Source organism: Drosophila nasuta, chromosome 2L, assembly GCF_023558535.2.
Source record: "Drosophila nasuta strain 15112-1781.00 chromosome 2L, ASM2355853v1, whole genome shotgun sequence".
Taxonomy (NCBI): Eukaryota; Metazoa; Arthropoda; class Insecta; order Diptera; family Drosophilidae; genus Drosophila; species Drosophila nasuta.
Genome location: NC_083455.1, coordinates 20,287,693 through 20,305,270, shown reverse-complemented (window position 1 = coordinate 20,305,270; position 17,578 = coordinate 20,287,693). Strand labels below are relative to the sequence as shown.

The 17,578-nt window shown below is 38.4% G+C and overlaps 1 protein-coding gene across 17 annotated transcripts in view; it reads right to left on the bottom strand.

Moving 5' to 3' along the window:
* LOC132783393 (mitogen-activated protein kinase-binding protein 1) overlaps positions 1–17,578 on the bottom strand; it is a 61,754-nt gene that overhangs the window by 14,960 nt on the left and 29,216 nt on the right. For 3 of the 17 annotated variants that reach the window (XM_060792498.1, XM_060808183.1, XM_060800429.1), the window contains one exon: positions 16,713–17,274. The exons of 3 other annotated variants lie outside the window; for them this stretch is intronic. In XM_060792498.1, coding sequence (XP_060648481.1) covers positions 16,713–16,955 — 243 coding nt within the window. In that variant the 5' untranslated portion in view covers positions 16,956–17,274. Of the gene's footprint in view, positions 1–527; positions 1,155–16,712; positions 17,275–17,578 lie in introns of those variants that run through there. 11 more of the 17 variants (XM_060810399.1, XM_060788532.1, XM_060797236.1 and 8 more) reach the window with 8 other exon arrangements.

The following is a 17,578-nucleotide window of genomic DNA, read 5'->3' as shown; positions in this document are numbered from 1 at the left end:
AATTGTTTTTCGTTGTTGAGAGTGTGTATGCAGAGAGTGTTGCCATTAAATATTTAAGCCATCCATCCACACACTGCAATGTTTCCTTGGCATTCTGCGAGCCTCTCCACATTCCTCGCTGCCTTTAGAAGCACTCAACTCAACTCGACAGCAGCTGCTGTTGCAGTTAGCTGAGCTGAGCTGCTATGTTATACCGGCATCGTCTCAAAGGCTAATTGCCTATAATTACTTGCGGCGACTCAAATGGCAACAATATTTAGATGAATAAGCTTAGCAATCTCGTCGCAACTTTGCTGGCCGAGGAAAAAAACCACAGAAACTCATTACAAAATGGGGAGACAAAAGTTTTTCGGCCGCATGAATCATTTGAAGCTCTGTGGTCGATCGGGAGAGTGGGCCGCAAATATTGGAACAAGAGAAAACTAGTCTCATATCTATATAGATATGTGAGTGTGTAACATATCTATAGTGTTATACATATTTATGAGTTCTATATACATTTCGGACAATTAAACTGTCACCATTACCTCATAGGCAGCTACATCCTCTTTGCCGTAGATGGCAACTGGCGATGAATTTCGTGGCGCAAACATTGTCGTTGCTCTTATCTGCACAATTCATGCCAGCTACAATTGATTTGTTATACTTTAATCTCTTACTTAATTACAATTTTATATGTATATATATGTTTTTCTTTTACTTTGTGGTATGGCACTGAAACACGCCCACAAATTCACAATAATATATACGTTCGTATATTTATAAATTCGTTTGTTTCTTTATTGGGGGCGTCGCTTTTCGCTTTTTCGCTTTTTGTACAATTAATAATACACATGGAATAATACTTTTTCGGTTATTTTGCACTGTGATTTTAAACTGTGATTCGTTTCGGTTATATTTTGTTGTTGTTGTTGTACAAACGATGACTAGTCTTTATATACTCGTACTACAATATGTTTCTTGTGACTCTTTCAAGGTCGTTTTTACAATTCGATAAATATATTCCCAAATGAAATGGCATACGGCATTTCCTATTCAATTCGATATTTCATCTAATTTCTTTTTTTATATTCGTTACGCGTTTTTCGCGCACAGCACAAACATGAAAATAATCAAAAATAATAATAAATTCTGTTGTTTAATATTGCTGTGTTCTTTTTGTTTTTATTGGTATTTGTATTTGTTGACTTGGTCGTTGGCAGCCGTCGTCGCCGTTGCGTATCTGACGGATACGTTTCGTTTTTAGCGCGGCTCAAATGAAACTGTCGAGAAACAGTTTCTACAGGCCAAGCAAACAATCGACGAGCCAACAAAGCGTCAACAAAGAGAGTCGACCGGCCACCTTCTCACAGTCACAGTCACAATCTCAGTCTACGCGGCGATTGAGTTTTCGAGTCTAAGTTCGAGAGACTTGACTTGCATTTGAAAGCTCTTTGCGTACGAGTATCTCGTTAATGCTCAGCACGCTTTCAATCTCAGTCTCCGACTTCGACTCAGTCTCGGAGTCTCCATCTCCGTGTCTCAGTCTCAATCTCAGCAAGAGACTCGCTCATTAATTTGCATATTTTAAAAACACGTTTGCGGCGGGCGTGGATTGGAGTCAAAAGCGAAAAGACACACACACACACACACACATGAGAAACTTGGCCCGATCGCTTGACCGAGGCGTTGTTGTTAGTTGTTTTGTTATTTACTTTCGTTGTTGTAGCTATTGTTGTATCTATCGCCTCACGTTTAGCATTCTAACACGCGATTTCATTTTGCGATTGACAAATGACAATTGCGCCAGCAGCAGCAGCAGCAAAAGAGAACCCCAAAGCAGAGTAAAGCCCAAACCACAATCAAAACTTCAAATGCCCGGGCATTGCATAAATCAATGCAACAAAAAGCGGGCGAGTTTCGAGACGAGAATCGATTAATCAATTGCTGGGGCACCCACTCGTTACATTGCATACCCTCTACTAACATGGAATGTGTGAATGTGGCATGAATGGTGTAACTTTAAGATAGTCTAAGATAGAGTAACCGCAAGTGGATTTGCCTCAGCTTTTATTATAATTTTTATAGCATATCTATGAGTCGATTTCGGTTATTAATGATCAGACAGTTCAAAAGTGTTGAAGGCTTTATTATAGCTGTCTCAGTATCTGCATCTACTTACATAAGTATCTAATAGCTATTTCATTGACTTTACATCACTCTAAAGAGTATCTTCCAGTCGCGTTGCCTCGCCTACTGCATTCCTATTAATAATTAATACTCTGCATATATGAATAGTCAAGCTGAAAGTGTTTAAGGCCTCATTATAGCTGCCTAAGTATCAATGTATCTGAATCTGTATCTGTATCTGTTTTTCTAGCTGTGTGTCTCTCTTTCTGTCTGCTGTCTGCACTGCCCACAAAATGCAATAAATTGCGAGCACAACCAAACCAAAGCGAAGCAAAGCAATTCAATATTGAATTGTAGGCGTACACGTTGCCTCCAAAACTTGTAAACAACCACAAAATTAGGCAAATCAACAACAACTGCTGTGACAAGAATAACTATCGCAGCCAACAACAACCAACAACCAACAACCGAGTCGAGCCAAGCAAGTGGAACAGACCCAGCAGAACTATTGCCAAACCATGCCATAATAATAACAATAGCAGACAATGCTAATGGTATTGGTCAGATACTCGTATGAAAGATATCTCTAGCCGGGATTAGCCACGGAGGCAAAATGCGCAAATAAAGCCATAGAACTTAACAATAGATTTATGAGAAAAATATGCAAAAGAGTTGAAATATTGAATACGAATAAGTCGAGTATCTCCCGTGTGCATGCATTGGATTTTAAACTAAACATGCATCTCTTAAAGAGCATTGCTCTTATTTAAAATAAACATACGTTTTAAATAATAATTGGTTAATTTAATACTTATTATATAAACACGTGAGAGCTTAAGCTTCGTTTTGCATATGCAGCAATTAATAGCAATTATGAAATTGCACTATAATCAAAGCTTTAATTTATGAAGCAAAGATGCAGCTTAAATTTTGATTTGCGTACGCAGTATTCCAAGACCTTCGTCAGCTTTGGGTATACAAGAAATATTCGTGATTTAAGAGGAAATTTATGCCTCCCTCAAGGTTGCCATAGATTGAACTCTTTCTCCACAATTTATGCTCACTCATGTTTGTACTTGTTGACAAAGGCAGAGGAAACGATAATCAATTTGCATAACACACACAAATCAAGTGAAATAATCAGCAGCAGCAGCGACTGATTGACAAACAAAATGCATTGTTAACATTCCCATTTCCCTTGCAATAAAGAGAAAGACAACAACTGCAACTTGAGCAACAACAAGAGCTATGACGATGACGACAACGCCACGCACTTGAATGCCGCATGTTGCCAGAGTATAGATCAGAGTCACAGAGAAGACAGCGACCGAGACCGAGACCCGGCTACAGATACAGATACAGATACACAGGCCCAATGGTGCAGTCTATTTTGTATGCGAGTGTGTTTGTGTATCTTGTAGTGTAGTTTATGGGGGAAAGTTACCAGCAACGGCTCTGACAGATGCTAGGCAGATAGATAGATAGATAGATACGACTTGAACTGCATGCGGCAGATAGATACTCGTATACGTATTCGTATTCGTATTCGTATTCAAATGAATACAGACTGTTCAGATGTTGTTTTTGTCGCTGGTAGCAAAAAGAGCTGTGGCACTTGGCCGCCTTTTCCTTTGATTTGCAGCGCCGTGAAAAGTGCCCCAGCCATAAGTAAGTAAGTATTTACGTGGATCGTGGATTACGGATCGTAGATGGCGGATTGTTTGCTGTGTGGCAATTAAATGGCATTTGCTTCATTGTCATTTGACATAATTGTACAATGTTCAAATGGTTTATGACGCATTTGACATTGCTGTAATGCAATTGCCATTGCAATCAAATTGGCTTTCTTAAAGGTTTGCTTGGCTTGTCAATAACTGCTGGCAACTGCTGACTGCACTCTAGTGTGGGCATTTTTAATAATTATTATGATTTATTATCGACTTCTGCTTTGCTCTCGAAGGCAGACTGATAGATAGATACATGTAAAGCTTGATTCCAAGATTGACTTGACAATCGTCCAAATGGCTAAAGAAGGGAATAGTAAAGTGGAAGACAAGTTGACCCGAAGACTTGTTTTGAAACTGAATATTGATTTGTTTGACATTAGGCAAGTAAAACAATTAATAACACTTCATACAGCTACAAATTCGTTTATTATAAAGGACTTCAACACAATACTACTATAAGTATCTTCTCCATCAAATCGTAGCATCTATAACTATTCATTAAAGTTTGTTTCTAGCTTTAGGCGCGGCTTTCAAAATCACAATGCCAAACCCAAACGTGAGCAGTTTAATCGAAAAGTTGATCCGTTACTTTTGATTAAACGTGCAACGGTGATTCCCGACTTGAGTCAAATGTCAATCAATAGTATCTGGCCATGATTTGACTGTCAGACAAGAAAGACAGACAAACGTAGACACATTTGTCAAACTGTCAACATGAACAGGGCGAGGAGAGAGCGATGAAGTAAGCTTTCGATTAATATAAGTCACACTGAGTAGGGCATATTAATGTTAAAGGCTTAGATTAAACTAATATGAGTATCGCAAAATATATTTCACTTAATTAAATTCCAACAAATAGACTCATATGAGAATTCTTTATTTAATCTGTTGCATGTTGCCAAGTAGTATTGCTTCTGCTCTTTCAACTTGGCTGAGTGTCAAAGTGTTTCAGAAACATTAAATACACTCGCAAATCAGTTTGACTTTGCAGCGACAGCATTGTTGTCAAATGTCTCTGTTTCCATCTTTCCCTCTCTATAGCTTTGCAACCATTTAAGCTTCTCTGCACTTCACAGCTCAACTTTTCTAACTGCACTTGTGCTTTAGTAGAAAGTTGAAATGAAAGTCTATTCCATATCTGTTGGTTTAGCTAAAAGGATTCGCTAGTTTTGTGGGTAATCGCAGCTTTAAGTTTGAGAGTATGAAGTGATTGCTATTTTGCGAGAATATATAAACAAGCTGACTAAATTAAACATTACAATTTAATTGTGCTCAAAAATGAATACAAATAGTGAATAGAAAGGTGTTTAAGTGAGCTGAAAATTGATATTTATTTTATTTTGAAAGCATCTAAATCAATCGCGTCTATGATTATCATTTCAATGGTCAAGCTAGAGACAATGCATACTATTATATCATCGATTCAACCCATATCAGCTTACACAATTAACGCGATCATCGTTCAACTAAGAGCTTCAATGTTTTCGATGAGATATTGATTATATAATAACAATATTCGTGTGGTCTCAATCTGCCATGGTTATTGGAATATTGAAAATTTAATTAAATTGGGGTCGTTGCGTATTTCATAAACATTTTCTTTATGTACTGATAAATGCTGCAGAGGAGTTAAGTTTATGACAACGGTTAAAAGTCCAGACGTTGTGGCAACCACCACTCGAATGCGTTTCAAACCAAAACCGAAACTGAAGCCGACATCTAAGCCACAAAACCGAGCGAGGGGCGCCCACATGCAAGCTTAACAAAATGTTCAGACAAAGAGACAGAAATTCGAGTGAAAAATGCGCATAAATTTGTCTACGAAAAAAAATATATATCGAAAATCCAAAAGCCGAAACCGAAACGTGCTGTTGTTGCATGCAACACAGGCAACAGGCAGGCTGCGGCTGGCAACGCACTCGAAGTCAAGAAAATTGCTACAATTTGACGGACAACAACAAATTCAAAGTACTCTTACACCCAAACCCAAACCCAAAAACACACACACCGAGTGTGTTGTGCCTAATAACAGGTGTCAGTTGTCAGTTTGCCAGCCCCAAAGCTGCCCACTGTGCGCACTGCACGCTGCATTCATTAATGCTCACTAATAATAGACAGACAAAAGCTAAAAGGGTATCTCAATGCATGTATCTCAAATATACATCATCTAAGAGAGCAGCGTATCTGTTAGTCTAGCATTCGATTAAACATTTATTTTTGATCGTTTTTTGCTTAATTTGGAGTGGTGATAAATTTGAAGCACTTAGTTATTATGACTTAAAGGCATTAGTATGATTAGAAGTCGCTGTCTGGATGTGCTTCCGGCATGTTTATTACATTTGCTGCTCATGTAATCACAATAATGGGAGAACACACATACTATATAGTCAGTTGGTTGGTCTGCCCACAGCTCTGCTGATTTTAATTATAATTTTGCATTGTCTGCCAAATCGAATCAATGTAAGCGACGACTTTGGCACACATTTGTTACTGTTGATACTGCCCAGACCATTTCCGAACTAAATCACACAAGATGTTCCATAAAAAGCTGTCAACCGCTTTAATTTATAAGCGTAACTGACCGACCGACTGACCAGTTGTGCTATTCATGTCTTACCACACTTTAATTAAGCCATTTTTCTTACTTGTTTTTTTTTTAGTTAAAAGATACTTTTGTATCTCATGGCCAACAGCACATTAATCTCATTAAATTCACACCCAGTTGACCAATTCAAGTGTCGTTTCGTTGAAGCCCCCACAGGCAGCTGTTTGAATATTTAATATTTTAATTATATCCTGTGCCAAAAATAACAACTTTAATGAGAGAACTTCGGCTGAGAACGTGCTTAGCTCACACATTTTGTTTGTCACGCAATATTTTCAACAGTGATTATTATGCAATTTTAGATACAACTCAAGGGTAAATGGTAAATGGTAAATATGAGAGTATTCAAGGCTGTCTTCAATTTGCAGGATGGCAATTGATTGCTCATTTGGGTCAAGCTTGGGCAGCTCAAGTTGCGCTTGACATCAGGAACAACAAAGTGCAACAATGAAGGCATTGCGAGTGGGAGGACCGTAAACAACAAATTGTTGTTGCACGTAATGCTCTTTTTACAGCTTGTTAAGCAATAATTTAGCCTGCAAACGACACACTAAAAAAAATCCCAGGCAATTGGCAATGATTTCAACTGGAAATCAAAAAAAGATTGACAAAACGTAAAAGGCAAAAACAATTTAAAAATGTTTACCGAGAAGCCATTGATTGCTATTAATAATTAAAATTTATTACGTAAAAAAGGCTTAGCACTCAGTTAGAGATTCAAATAAAGGTTTTTATTACAATCGCTAAGAAAAGCAAATGTAGTTTCAGCTCATGATTTTCACACTTTCAAGACAACAAAGCCAGAACCCTTTAACTATGTAAAGATTGATATGTGGCAAGTAAATAGATAGATTCTAAAATGTAAACAGGTTTTCCCTTTTTTAGTATAACAATTCATTCAAGGCATTTGCAACTATGTAAAAACTTGAACAAAAAAAATGGCAAAATGTCATTAGCGTAGGGGAATATTACTTCCGACCAACTGTTTTGGACAAAACACAATAATAACAAATCGAAATAAATAGATTTGTGTTAAGAGTGCTAAACTGAAAGCTTTATGGCTCATAAAGATATTTGGTAAACTGCAAAAAGCGACAAAATCGAGAAGAGTAATCAGAATCAGAAATTGAACAAGAAGCAATAATAAAACTGACATCATCTGCTGCCTGGGTCGAGCGTCGTCGAAGCTGACATCACAAGCTCTTGAGAATCGTATCGAATTGATTCCAAGTTGACTCGAAGTTAATTTTAAAGCTCATTCATCGCGTAACTCATTAGAAATGCATTTGCTGAATTCCCAGCGCTAGAAACCTGAAACCTTCCCTTCGCTTCCAATTGATATTCGTGATTTTTGTCGTGCAACTAATTAATAAATCAAGCAACGAAAAATACAACACGAATCAGACAACGAAAACAAGCAAATAAATTGTCAGCATGTCGACCAAAGTGGCAAAAAACAAATTTAAACAATTGTCCACACAAAAGACACTGAAAACATTAACAATAACATTAACAAACTCTCAACAGTAGAAGCGTGTGGGCGGACAGTTTACTATGGACAAAGACACAGCAAAGCTGCAACTTTCGAGCGGCAAAACTGAAACTGCGGACATTTCCGTGGAAGCTGAAGAAAGTCATTGGGAAATTGGCTCGTTGAAAACTCTCAGCTGTGGGCGTTGTGGGCGTTGACAGCTAATGGCTTGATAAACAGTCCATAATCATGGACATTGCCGCATTTAGTATGCAAATTAGTGAAATCTTATCGCTACTTAAACTCTGCTTCAGTTTTTTTTTTACTACACAAACTGCAATTTCCTTTCTTTAAACTACTTTTCATAAATATGCCATTTGCAGTTTGCCCCCAAAACTTTTCCCTTTCGATTTCATGATCAATTTCGTTGGATTTATTCATAATTATTTATGTGATTAACTGTTTGGAAGGAAATAGATAATTGGTAATCAAATATCTCAAGGAATTACGGCAGACAACCTGTTTCAGTGCTCCCAACATTCACATAAATCAACTGGAATCAAATGTATATTGTTTTCAAAGATAATTAAGTTTGTTTGTCATCATTTTTTACGTATGATCAGCGAGTGCGAGAGAGCCTGGAGCGTTGTTTTGGAGTGTATTCGGTAGCCACATTCATAAGTAGATACAATATCTGACGACGAAACGAGACGGAATACTTCGAGGAGTGCCCCTACATCAATCAAGTGGTAATCATGTAGGTGGGGGATACGTAAACAAAATTCGACTAAGCAGACAAATACAAAACAAAAAAATTTAAATAAATAACAACAACGACAAATATCCAAAAACTTGAATGTGTCAAAAGCGAAGCAAAGTCATGTTGGAATTGCACAAATAGCCATAGATACTAAGTACACGCTTTGCTAGCGAACTCTACAAGTAAAGTTGGTTTTTTTTAAGAAGATATTTATCTTGGTGTGTTTTTTGGTTTTGTTTTGTTTTTGGTATAAGCATAAAAGGCTGGGACATGCATAAATCTGAGTAAATTTGACAGCTATTTTTTTGGCACTTGCCAAATTCTGGCAACGGCAACAGATCAAAGGCAACTTGAAATATGTAAAAAATGAACACAACCCAAAAAAACTAACAAAACTAATATGCTATTGGGGAGTAGACAAAAATGAAATTGTGCGTGTCGAAACTGACGGCGTAAAGAGTCAACGGGTCAAAATACATTTGAATGTGTGAAAAGCAGTCAACGAATTTTTAGTTTTACTATATTTTTCCATTTCAATTAAAAGCGTTAAAACCGAAAAACTGTAAGGAAACGCGACCTGTTTCGACCTGTTGAGCATGGCTATATTTAATCGGTTTATGTGGCATCGGAAACTCCCCATTCGATGTGGCAGAGAGTTAACAAATTTTTCAGTTTAAACGAGCGACATGAATGTTGTAAACTTAAGTTTTATTGTGGCGTGGCTAATGGCCCCAATGGCAACCAAAACAGGGCCTACAACGAAAACCATCAGCTGCATCAACAGCAGCAGGAAAACAGTCAAGAGTCGAGTTGAGTTGAGTTGAGTTGAGTGAAGAGACGTGCAAATGCTGCCGCCACAAATTCAATTCATTAACGACCCTCTCTCTTTCCTAACTTTCTGGTATTGCATAAACGACAAATCGAGTAAAAGCCGCAGCAAGATGTTAAATTGTTTTCAGAGCCTCAGTCGAGCAAGTGAAAAGCGAGACTGGGTTAAAGCTGCACTCTAGTGCACTGGAATGTCAAAGTTGAGTTGGGATTTCTGGTTGCGGCATAATTATAGTATGTACATATAACTAAACTTTGATGCGAACTTCGACTCGGACTCGGATTAAGTGTAAGGATGATTGATGCCTTTAAGTACAGGTTGAGAGCGTTGTTTGATTGCTTTTAAGCGCAGCTTGGGAAGCAAACGTGATGCCGCAACAGCTGTTAAACTTAAATATAGTTTACAAACTATGTACTACATCAGCACATAGAATCAACAAAAAACCTAAAAAAAAAACCTAATTGAATAAATAATTTAAACCCAATTTGGAAGTTTGGCTTGTGGCCAAACCTCCAGTTGAACACGTTCGCCATAAAAACACATGGCATCTGTATAATTATACAGTTAATATCTGCTGTGTACATGTTCGTCTATATAATTATATATCTATTAAGAATTGCGACTGGCAATCACACAATATTTGCAGGGGCTACACTTAAGCACTGGTCACGTTTATCCGGTGCTCAATGTCAAAATTGATGGAAATTGGCAATATGCAAATCTATCAATCGAAGAGCGAATAGTGAATAAAGTGAATAAGGTGTAGCGGGTGTTGTCTGCAGCTATATAAAGAGAGTGACTAAATTAAAAATAAAAGAAGAAAAGTGTATAAACAGAGATACCAATTGAAAAAGTCTGTGAAGTGTGATAGAGGAAACATTTCTTCAACTATACCTATACCTATACCTATACCTATACCCCTATACCTATACCTATACCTATACCTATACCTATACCTATACCTATACCTATACCTATACCTATACCTATACCTATACCTATACCTATACCTATACCTATACCTATACCTATACCTATACCTATACCTATACCTATACCTATACCTATACCTATACCTATACCTATACCTATACCTATACCTATACCTATACCTATACCTATACCTATACCTATACCTATACCTATACCTATACCTATACCTATACCTATACCTATACCTATACCTATACCTATACCTATACCTATACCTATACCTATACCTATACCTATACCTATACCTATACCTATACCTATACCTATACCTATACCTATACCTATACCTATACCTATACCTATACCTATACCTATACCTATACCTATACCTATACCTATACCTATACCTATACCTATACCTATACCTATACCTATACCTATACCTATACCTATACCTATACCTATACCTATACCTATACCTATACCTATACCTATACCTATACCTATACCTATACCTATACCTATACCTATACCTATACCTATACCTATACCTATACCTATACCTATACCTATACCTATACCTATACCTATACCTATACCTATACCTATACCTATACCTATACCTATACCTATACCTATACCTATACCTATATACCTATACCTATACCTATACCTATACCTATACCTATACCTATACCTATACCTATACCTATACCTATACCTATACCTATACCTATACCTATACCTATACCTATACCTATACCTATACCTATACCTATACCTATACCTATACCTATACCTATACCTATACCTATACCTATACCTATACCTATACCTATACCTATACCTATACCTATACCTATACCTATACCTATACCTATACCTATACATTCCATTTACAAAATTGAAGAACTCAAATTGCTGACTCCAATAAAATGTGTTACCTCATAGTCATTTTCTATGCTCCAAGTTCAAGTAGAACTTGATTCTGTTTCCCCTGTTTTGTTTTGGAAGTTACGTTACGCTTTGCTTGGCCTGATCTCCATAGCATTGGGGTCTCGAGCAGACCATTATCACCCGTGTCCATTTCTTTTTGTTTTATTTCATTTAAATATCATTTTTGTTGTTGTTGTGTTTTTGTTTTTTGGCGCAGCAGTTCATTGACTTGTTTGCTGTCTTTCCGCCCAGCTGGTTATAATTTGGAGTGAGCCTTCTGCACACCATTCTCTCTCTCTTTCTCTCTTTCTGCCTCTCTTCATTTCTGTCATTTGTTACTCTAACTGTTTTGCATTGTTTTATGGTCAGCATTACGCTTTTCGTGCCTATTTGTACATGGGAAACGACGCCATGAACAACACTCCACTCCAATACTAACAACAAGAGCAACGTGCAACAGTTTATATTTAATGCGAGGGGTGGAGACGGGGGGCGTTCAGGTTGGCGGGTTTGTTGGCTGGGTCACCCTCTGGGTTAGAAGTTGCACTGAGCAACGTTTACCGTTGCTTATTTAATGTCACACGTTTCTTTTGTTGACTCCAGTCGTACACATATGTATGTATGTGCTACAAGACTCGTGTGTGTTGCAAGTGCGAGAATGTGTGGCAATTTATGTGCTCCACATAATGTGATTGTAATTAGTTTTTCCATGTTTTGTGTCTTTATTTTTTTTTTTGGGGCGATTTGTCAGTCAAGTTCTTTGGGCGTCACGTCTCTTTGGCCATGTTTGTTGGTGTCCCATTATATGTCATGAAAATGCTCCAAAGGGTGTGATAAAAGGCGATAAACATGTTTTTGTGCAGATGGATTGCAGGTCTTGCGAGTGAAATGAATTCAGAATGAATAGGGAAAGAATTGCTAGTATCTGAAAATAAATGTGTATTATAATTGCCATCAATAGACTTTCAAATACAAGTAAGCGAGGATGTATGATGAATGTTAAATATGTATTATTTGGGTATCTAAATGATTGCATAATAATCATAAATGTGCAAAGGAAGACTGCAAATTTTCTTTTACATAAATATTTCCTTTTTATGCATGCTATTCAAATTGTCTCTCGTAATAGATTTGTATGTAAATCACAAGTAGTTTTTAACGATCTACTTTCAATCAATTTAGATTTACATCTTTAAGGGTGTAAGTTGCAATTAGAAATGCTATTGCAGTTGCAATTGCAGTTAATCAACTCGTTTATAACCAAAAATAGTTAGTGGATGGTTCAGTTCGTGCATGGGACAGCGATAGAGGAGGCCAACTCTTTGATTTTGTTGGCAACGAGCGAAAAGAAGGCGAAAACATTAATCATGCTAATGGCCCAACACCATTTGTTTGACTCGCTTCGTTCGGAAACTACAATCCAGAAAATGAGTAACAAGCTCCAACACAACATGGGTGACTGCGCCCCCAAGGCGACGATGGCGACGAAGATGGCGAGGGAGGCGGAAAAATATATTCAAAAAAGGGAAAACTATTTTGCAGGCGGCCAAGCGGCCAGCAATTCGGTGTTCGCCGCTTCAACGTTTTCCACATCGGCGCACAAAAATTAGCAAAGAGATCAACCTAATAAAATTGCCGCCGCATTACGAGAGCATATATACAGACAGCAGCGATAATAATACTATACAATATAAGCAGCAAAGCATCCATCCATCGATGGGGCTGAAATGCAAATGCAAATCTCAGAGAGCGCAGCAAGGGAGCCACCAACAAAGCGAAAAAAAGCAATAAATAAATTAAAAAGAGATGAAGCAAATGCTCGACATGCAAAAGTTGAAAGTAAAAGGAAAGCATTTCTCGCTGCGCGACGACTTTCCCAGAAAAATGCCAAAATGCCGGACAAAAATGCAATCAGCAAATGCTGCTGCTGCCTCCGCTGTCACTCCCCCCTCTGCTACCAACTCTGCAGCACTGCGGCTGGACGGGATTGTCTGCTCGGCTCTTGAACAGCGTGGGTGTGACCCGAGACTGTGGCGTCCAAGGCTGGCGAAAAGAGCGAGACAATGACCAAACCTGACAAAAGCCAAATGGCTTTGAATTGTTGCCACTTTCAATGGCTGCCACATGACAGCAAAAGACCAAGAGAGCGAGAGAGAGAGGGAGATAAAGAGAGGAGCGTGCAAAATGTCTCCTAGGCGCATTCATTGTTTAAACTGCCTGACAGCTCTGTATAAATTAACAACATTTCAAGTCAGAGCTAATCTCTATACCCTCTATACTCTATGCCTCTCCTTCTCTTCTCGATATCTACGGCAGCCTTTCAATTAAACATCAGCACGTTTTTTATGTCAGTCTGCAGTTGCAGTTTGTAGCCTGCAGCCTCGATAAAAAATGGATTTTAACGCCAAAAAGTTCGACTGTTGCCAAAATCAAATAAATACAAAAGACCAACAAGCTGTGCAGCAATTTAAGCAAACATTTTAAGCACAGTAAACACTCACTACAAATACTTATGTGCTTGCAAAGCAATTGATCATTTGTCATACAATATTCATAAATTTAACTGTTATTTATATTTGCTCTATTTATCGATTAGCTACTTCAAATGTTTTTGCCAGCATCTGCAGTTGTTTGTAGCCAAGTCGAACTGTAGTTTGTGGTATCGAGGCCAAATACGAGTTGGGGGAACTGCCTGTCGCGTCTCTGTCTCTGCGTCTCTTGCTGAGTGTGAGTCATGGACAATATTGCCACCAGACCGCACATTGATACAGTTTTCCGCAAAAATGAAAATTGTGAATATGCATATGCTACTCAATGATGTATGGGCTTGGCAAAGATGAAGTGCAGTCAACAATGTGGGACAGGGGGAGGGATGGGGCGTCAGCTCGACGACAGAGAACAATCCGTTGCATTCATGCAACTTTCCTTTTTGTGCAGTTCTAATTAAGCAAGTAAATTACGACAACAGGCATCAGGCAAGCAGCAGGCAATTTAAATGTAAATCATTGCAATTAATCATTTAATGACAATTCTGCAGAGTGGTGGAAAGTGTGGCGAGAAAAGTGAGAGAGAGAGAGTGAGAATTGTGGTAGAACGCGTTTCCTTTCACGAAACTCCAAAAGTGGCGACACAACTTTGCTTTTTAGCCATAAACTGTAAAGAGATAACGCGAGCTTAAGTCTGTTTGATTAAATTTGAGCAAAATGCGCATTTAATCAGTGTCGAAAAATAATTACATGATGTCAGCTAGAAATCAAAACATTTCTCCCCGATAAATGCGACTCTGATAAGACAAATACAAAACATACACATATAAATAGTTAATGACGGGTGTTAACTAAAGATAAAAATGAAATGAAAATATAGAAACTATAAAAAGAATTAATACATTTTACAGAGTAACCTGGCGTTCAATACACTTATCGATACTAAATCTCCCGCATTCTCGCTTGTCGACAATTAAATGTTTAGCCATTTGTGGCAGCGAGAGTTTTCACTGAGCGTTGCCATAAACGCAACTGATGATAGCCCAATTTGCGATTGGCCATCTTCGAATAGGCCAACGTTTATTTATTAGAAATGCTTACAAATCAGCCACATTAGCAACGACAATTTTCTTTGTGTTTGTTGTCGCAGGCGGTTAGAAAGTGCGCGTCGACTAATATTCATAATAAACGATAGACTAGAAACAAGAAACAAGAAACGAGAGAAATATATGACTGGATAGTTGGACCAGCACTTTCCCAAGGCAAACTGAAGCGACGCGTCGGTCATTAGAAGACATCATGGTAAAAGAGATGCCGCTGTTAACTGGCAGCTGGCAACGTGCAGCACAAAAAGTAGAACGAAACAACAACGAGGAAAACTGCGGCAAACAACTTGAATTTCTTTCTACAACTTTCAGAGTGTGTGTGTTTGTGTGTGGCAAGGGAAAGGAGGCAGCAGGCAGAAGGCGGCACTACCGGCTTATGCATTGCAATTTAGTCTCGATGCGTTTGCAGCCTCAAATGTAAGCAACGTGGCGTATGCGCAATGTGCATTTTGATGAGCAGCATCAGCAGCAGCAGCCACAACAACAGCCATAGCCACTGCATATGGGCCAAGACAATTACGACTGCAAATTAAGTTGTTTTCGTAGTTGTTGTTGTTGTTGCTTGCTTGTTGCGGCTGCTGTGCGGGCGTTGGGCGGTCTAGGGGCGTGGCAAGGCAATTATGTCCAGCATTCGTGTAGAAAAAGTGAGCAGCTACATCAAGCAACTGAAGCAAACAAAGTTGCGGGGACCATCTGCATATGAGAAAAGTGTTTGTGTGTGTTTGTTTGTGTGTGTGTGTGTGTGTGTGTGTGTGTGAGTGTTTGTGTTGGCGTAGATTGAGAAAATGTTGCTGCAGTGCGAAGGAAAAACCCGATCACCGCGATGAATGCAACTTTTGCAGCTTAATGTTTTCTGCTCCAAAAAGCGCAAAGCGTCTGGAAAATAGTTTTTCTCTAGCCAAATGAAAACGAAAGGGAAAAATGTCATGAAGAAATATGCAAAGAGAAAAACAAAATTCAAAATAAATTCCAGAGTGTAAAAAAATTGCGTGTTTAATGCGCATTTGACAACGTCATCTCAGTCTCACCTTGAACTTTTGCCCATGCGAATTGCGACTTGAAAAGTTTTCTCAATCAGAATGCTAGTTGTTCATTAATTATTGCGCATTGCAAAACAACAACAATAACTACTACAAGCAAGCCTTTGGGGAGAAAACAAATTAGAAAATTGTTTGCTCCTAATCGCAGTGCTGACATTTGAAAAAGTTTGTGCTAATTGCTTGCACCAAAAGCTTGAACTTGAACTTGGATAATGGCAAGGAGATCATCAAAGGAAAAGGTAAAAGTGCAAATATCGAAAGTAGAAGAGCTGCAACTACAAGAAGTATAAGAGTGGGAGATGCTTAATACTGCACTATAGTCAACTGCAAAGTTACTGCTGCTCGTATAAGAACTGTTATACCCCCGTGTCGTATAAGAGTGTTTGCATACCAAATATGCTAGATGTACATCTCTTATATTATGGAACAGCTGTTGCCGCTGTTAATATCAAAAGTGTATAAGATTAACAATACCCTTTGACAATAAGTCATAATGCTCCGCACTTATTCAATATTTACGGGGTATAAAAGGCAGCAGTAGCATCATAAATGCAAAATACGTTGGCTTAAGTGCAGTCGATTCATTCATGAATAATACGTGTACCGTATGTTGTTAAAGCTTCACACACAGACAATCACACACACACACAGGCGTAAGTTAGCGGGTGTTTTTAAGTATCATGTTTTTGTGTTTTTGTTTTTGCACTCACTTTTTCGCTTCGCTCGTAGTTAGCTGGAAATTTCGGGGAACTGGAGGAGGAGGAGGCACCGAAAAATGATGATGGCGATGCCGAATGTGGCGTTAATGGTGACGGCGACTGCGACTGCGACTGCAACGCCAACTGCAGCTGCAGCTGCGACTGCGACTGCAGCGACATTCGCTGATGATGCAGCGACGAGAGCGTTGGCGTTGACATCGACAACGATGTTGGGGTCATGATTAAATGCCGCATGCTGTTGTTGTTGTCTTTGTTGTTGTACTTGTCGCGTTATTATAATTGTTGTTGTTGTTGTTGTTGTCACAGATGTGTTGATTTGAACAATGCACCACTTTTTCACTCTCTTTTCGCTGTTGATTTGAAATTTCAACTCATTTCAACACAGCACAGTTACATTGTTTATTTATTTATTATGTTTTGCTGTTGTTGTATTTTTTGTTTTTGTGTGTTTTTGTACTTTTTGCTATTTGCTCTTTGCCTTTCATTTGATGTAAATGTCAATTGTCTTTATGGCTCTGCACATTTTGCACGCCGTCTCGCTTCCTCTCTCTCTCTATATGATGTTGAATGGGGATCATTAGCAGGTCAAAGGGGCTCAATGGGGGGTCAGACCTTCAACAGATGCTGCTGCTGCTGCTGGACTTTGCGGATGTTTTGGTCAGGCAATGGGCCAAGTGGGTTACGTTCCAATTGCCGCAAATAATAAATAATAATAATAACATTCATAAATAACAGAATGTGCTCTCTTGCTCTGCCTTGATCACTAGCTGTCTCGCTTTATCTTTCCATCTCTTGCTCTCTTCTAACACAAATTGCTTTGAACTTTATCTTGTCCAACTTTAAAATGTCCAACGCTA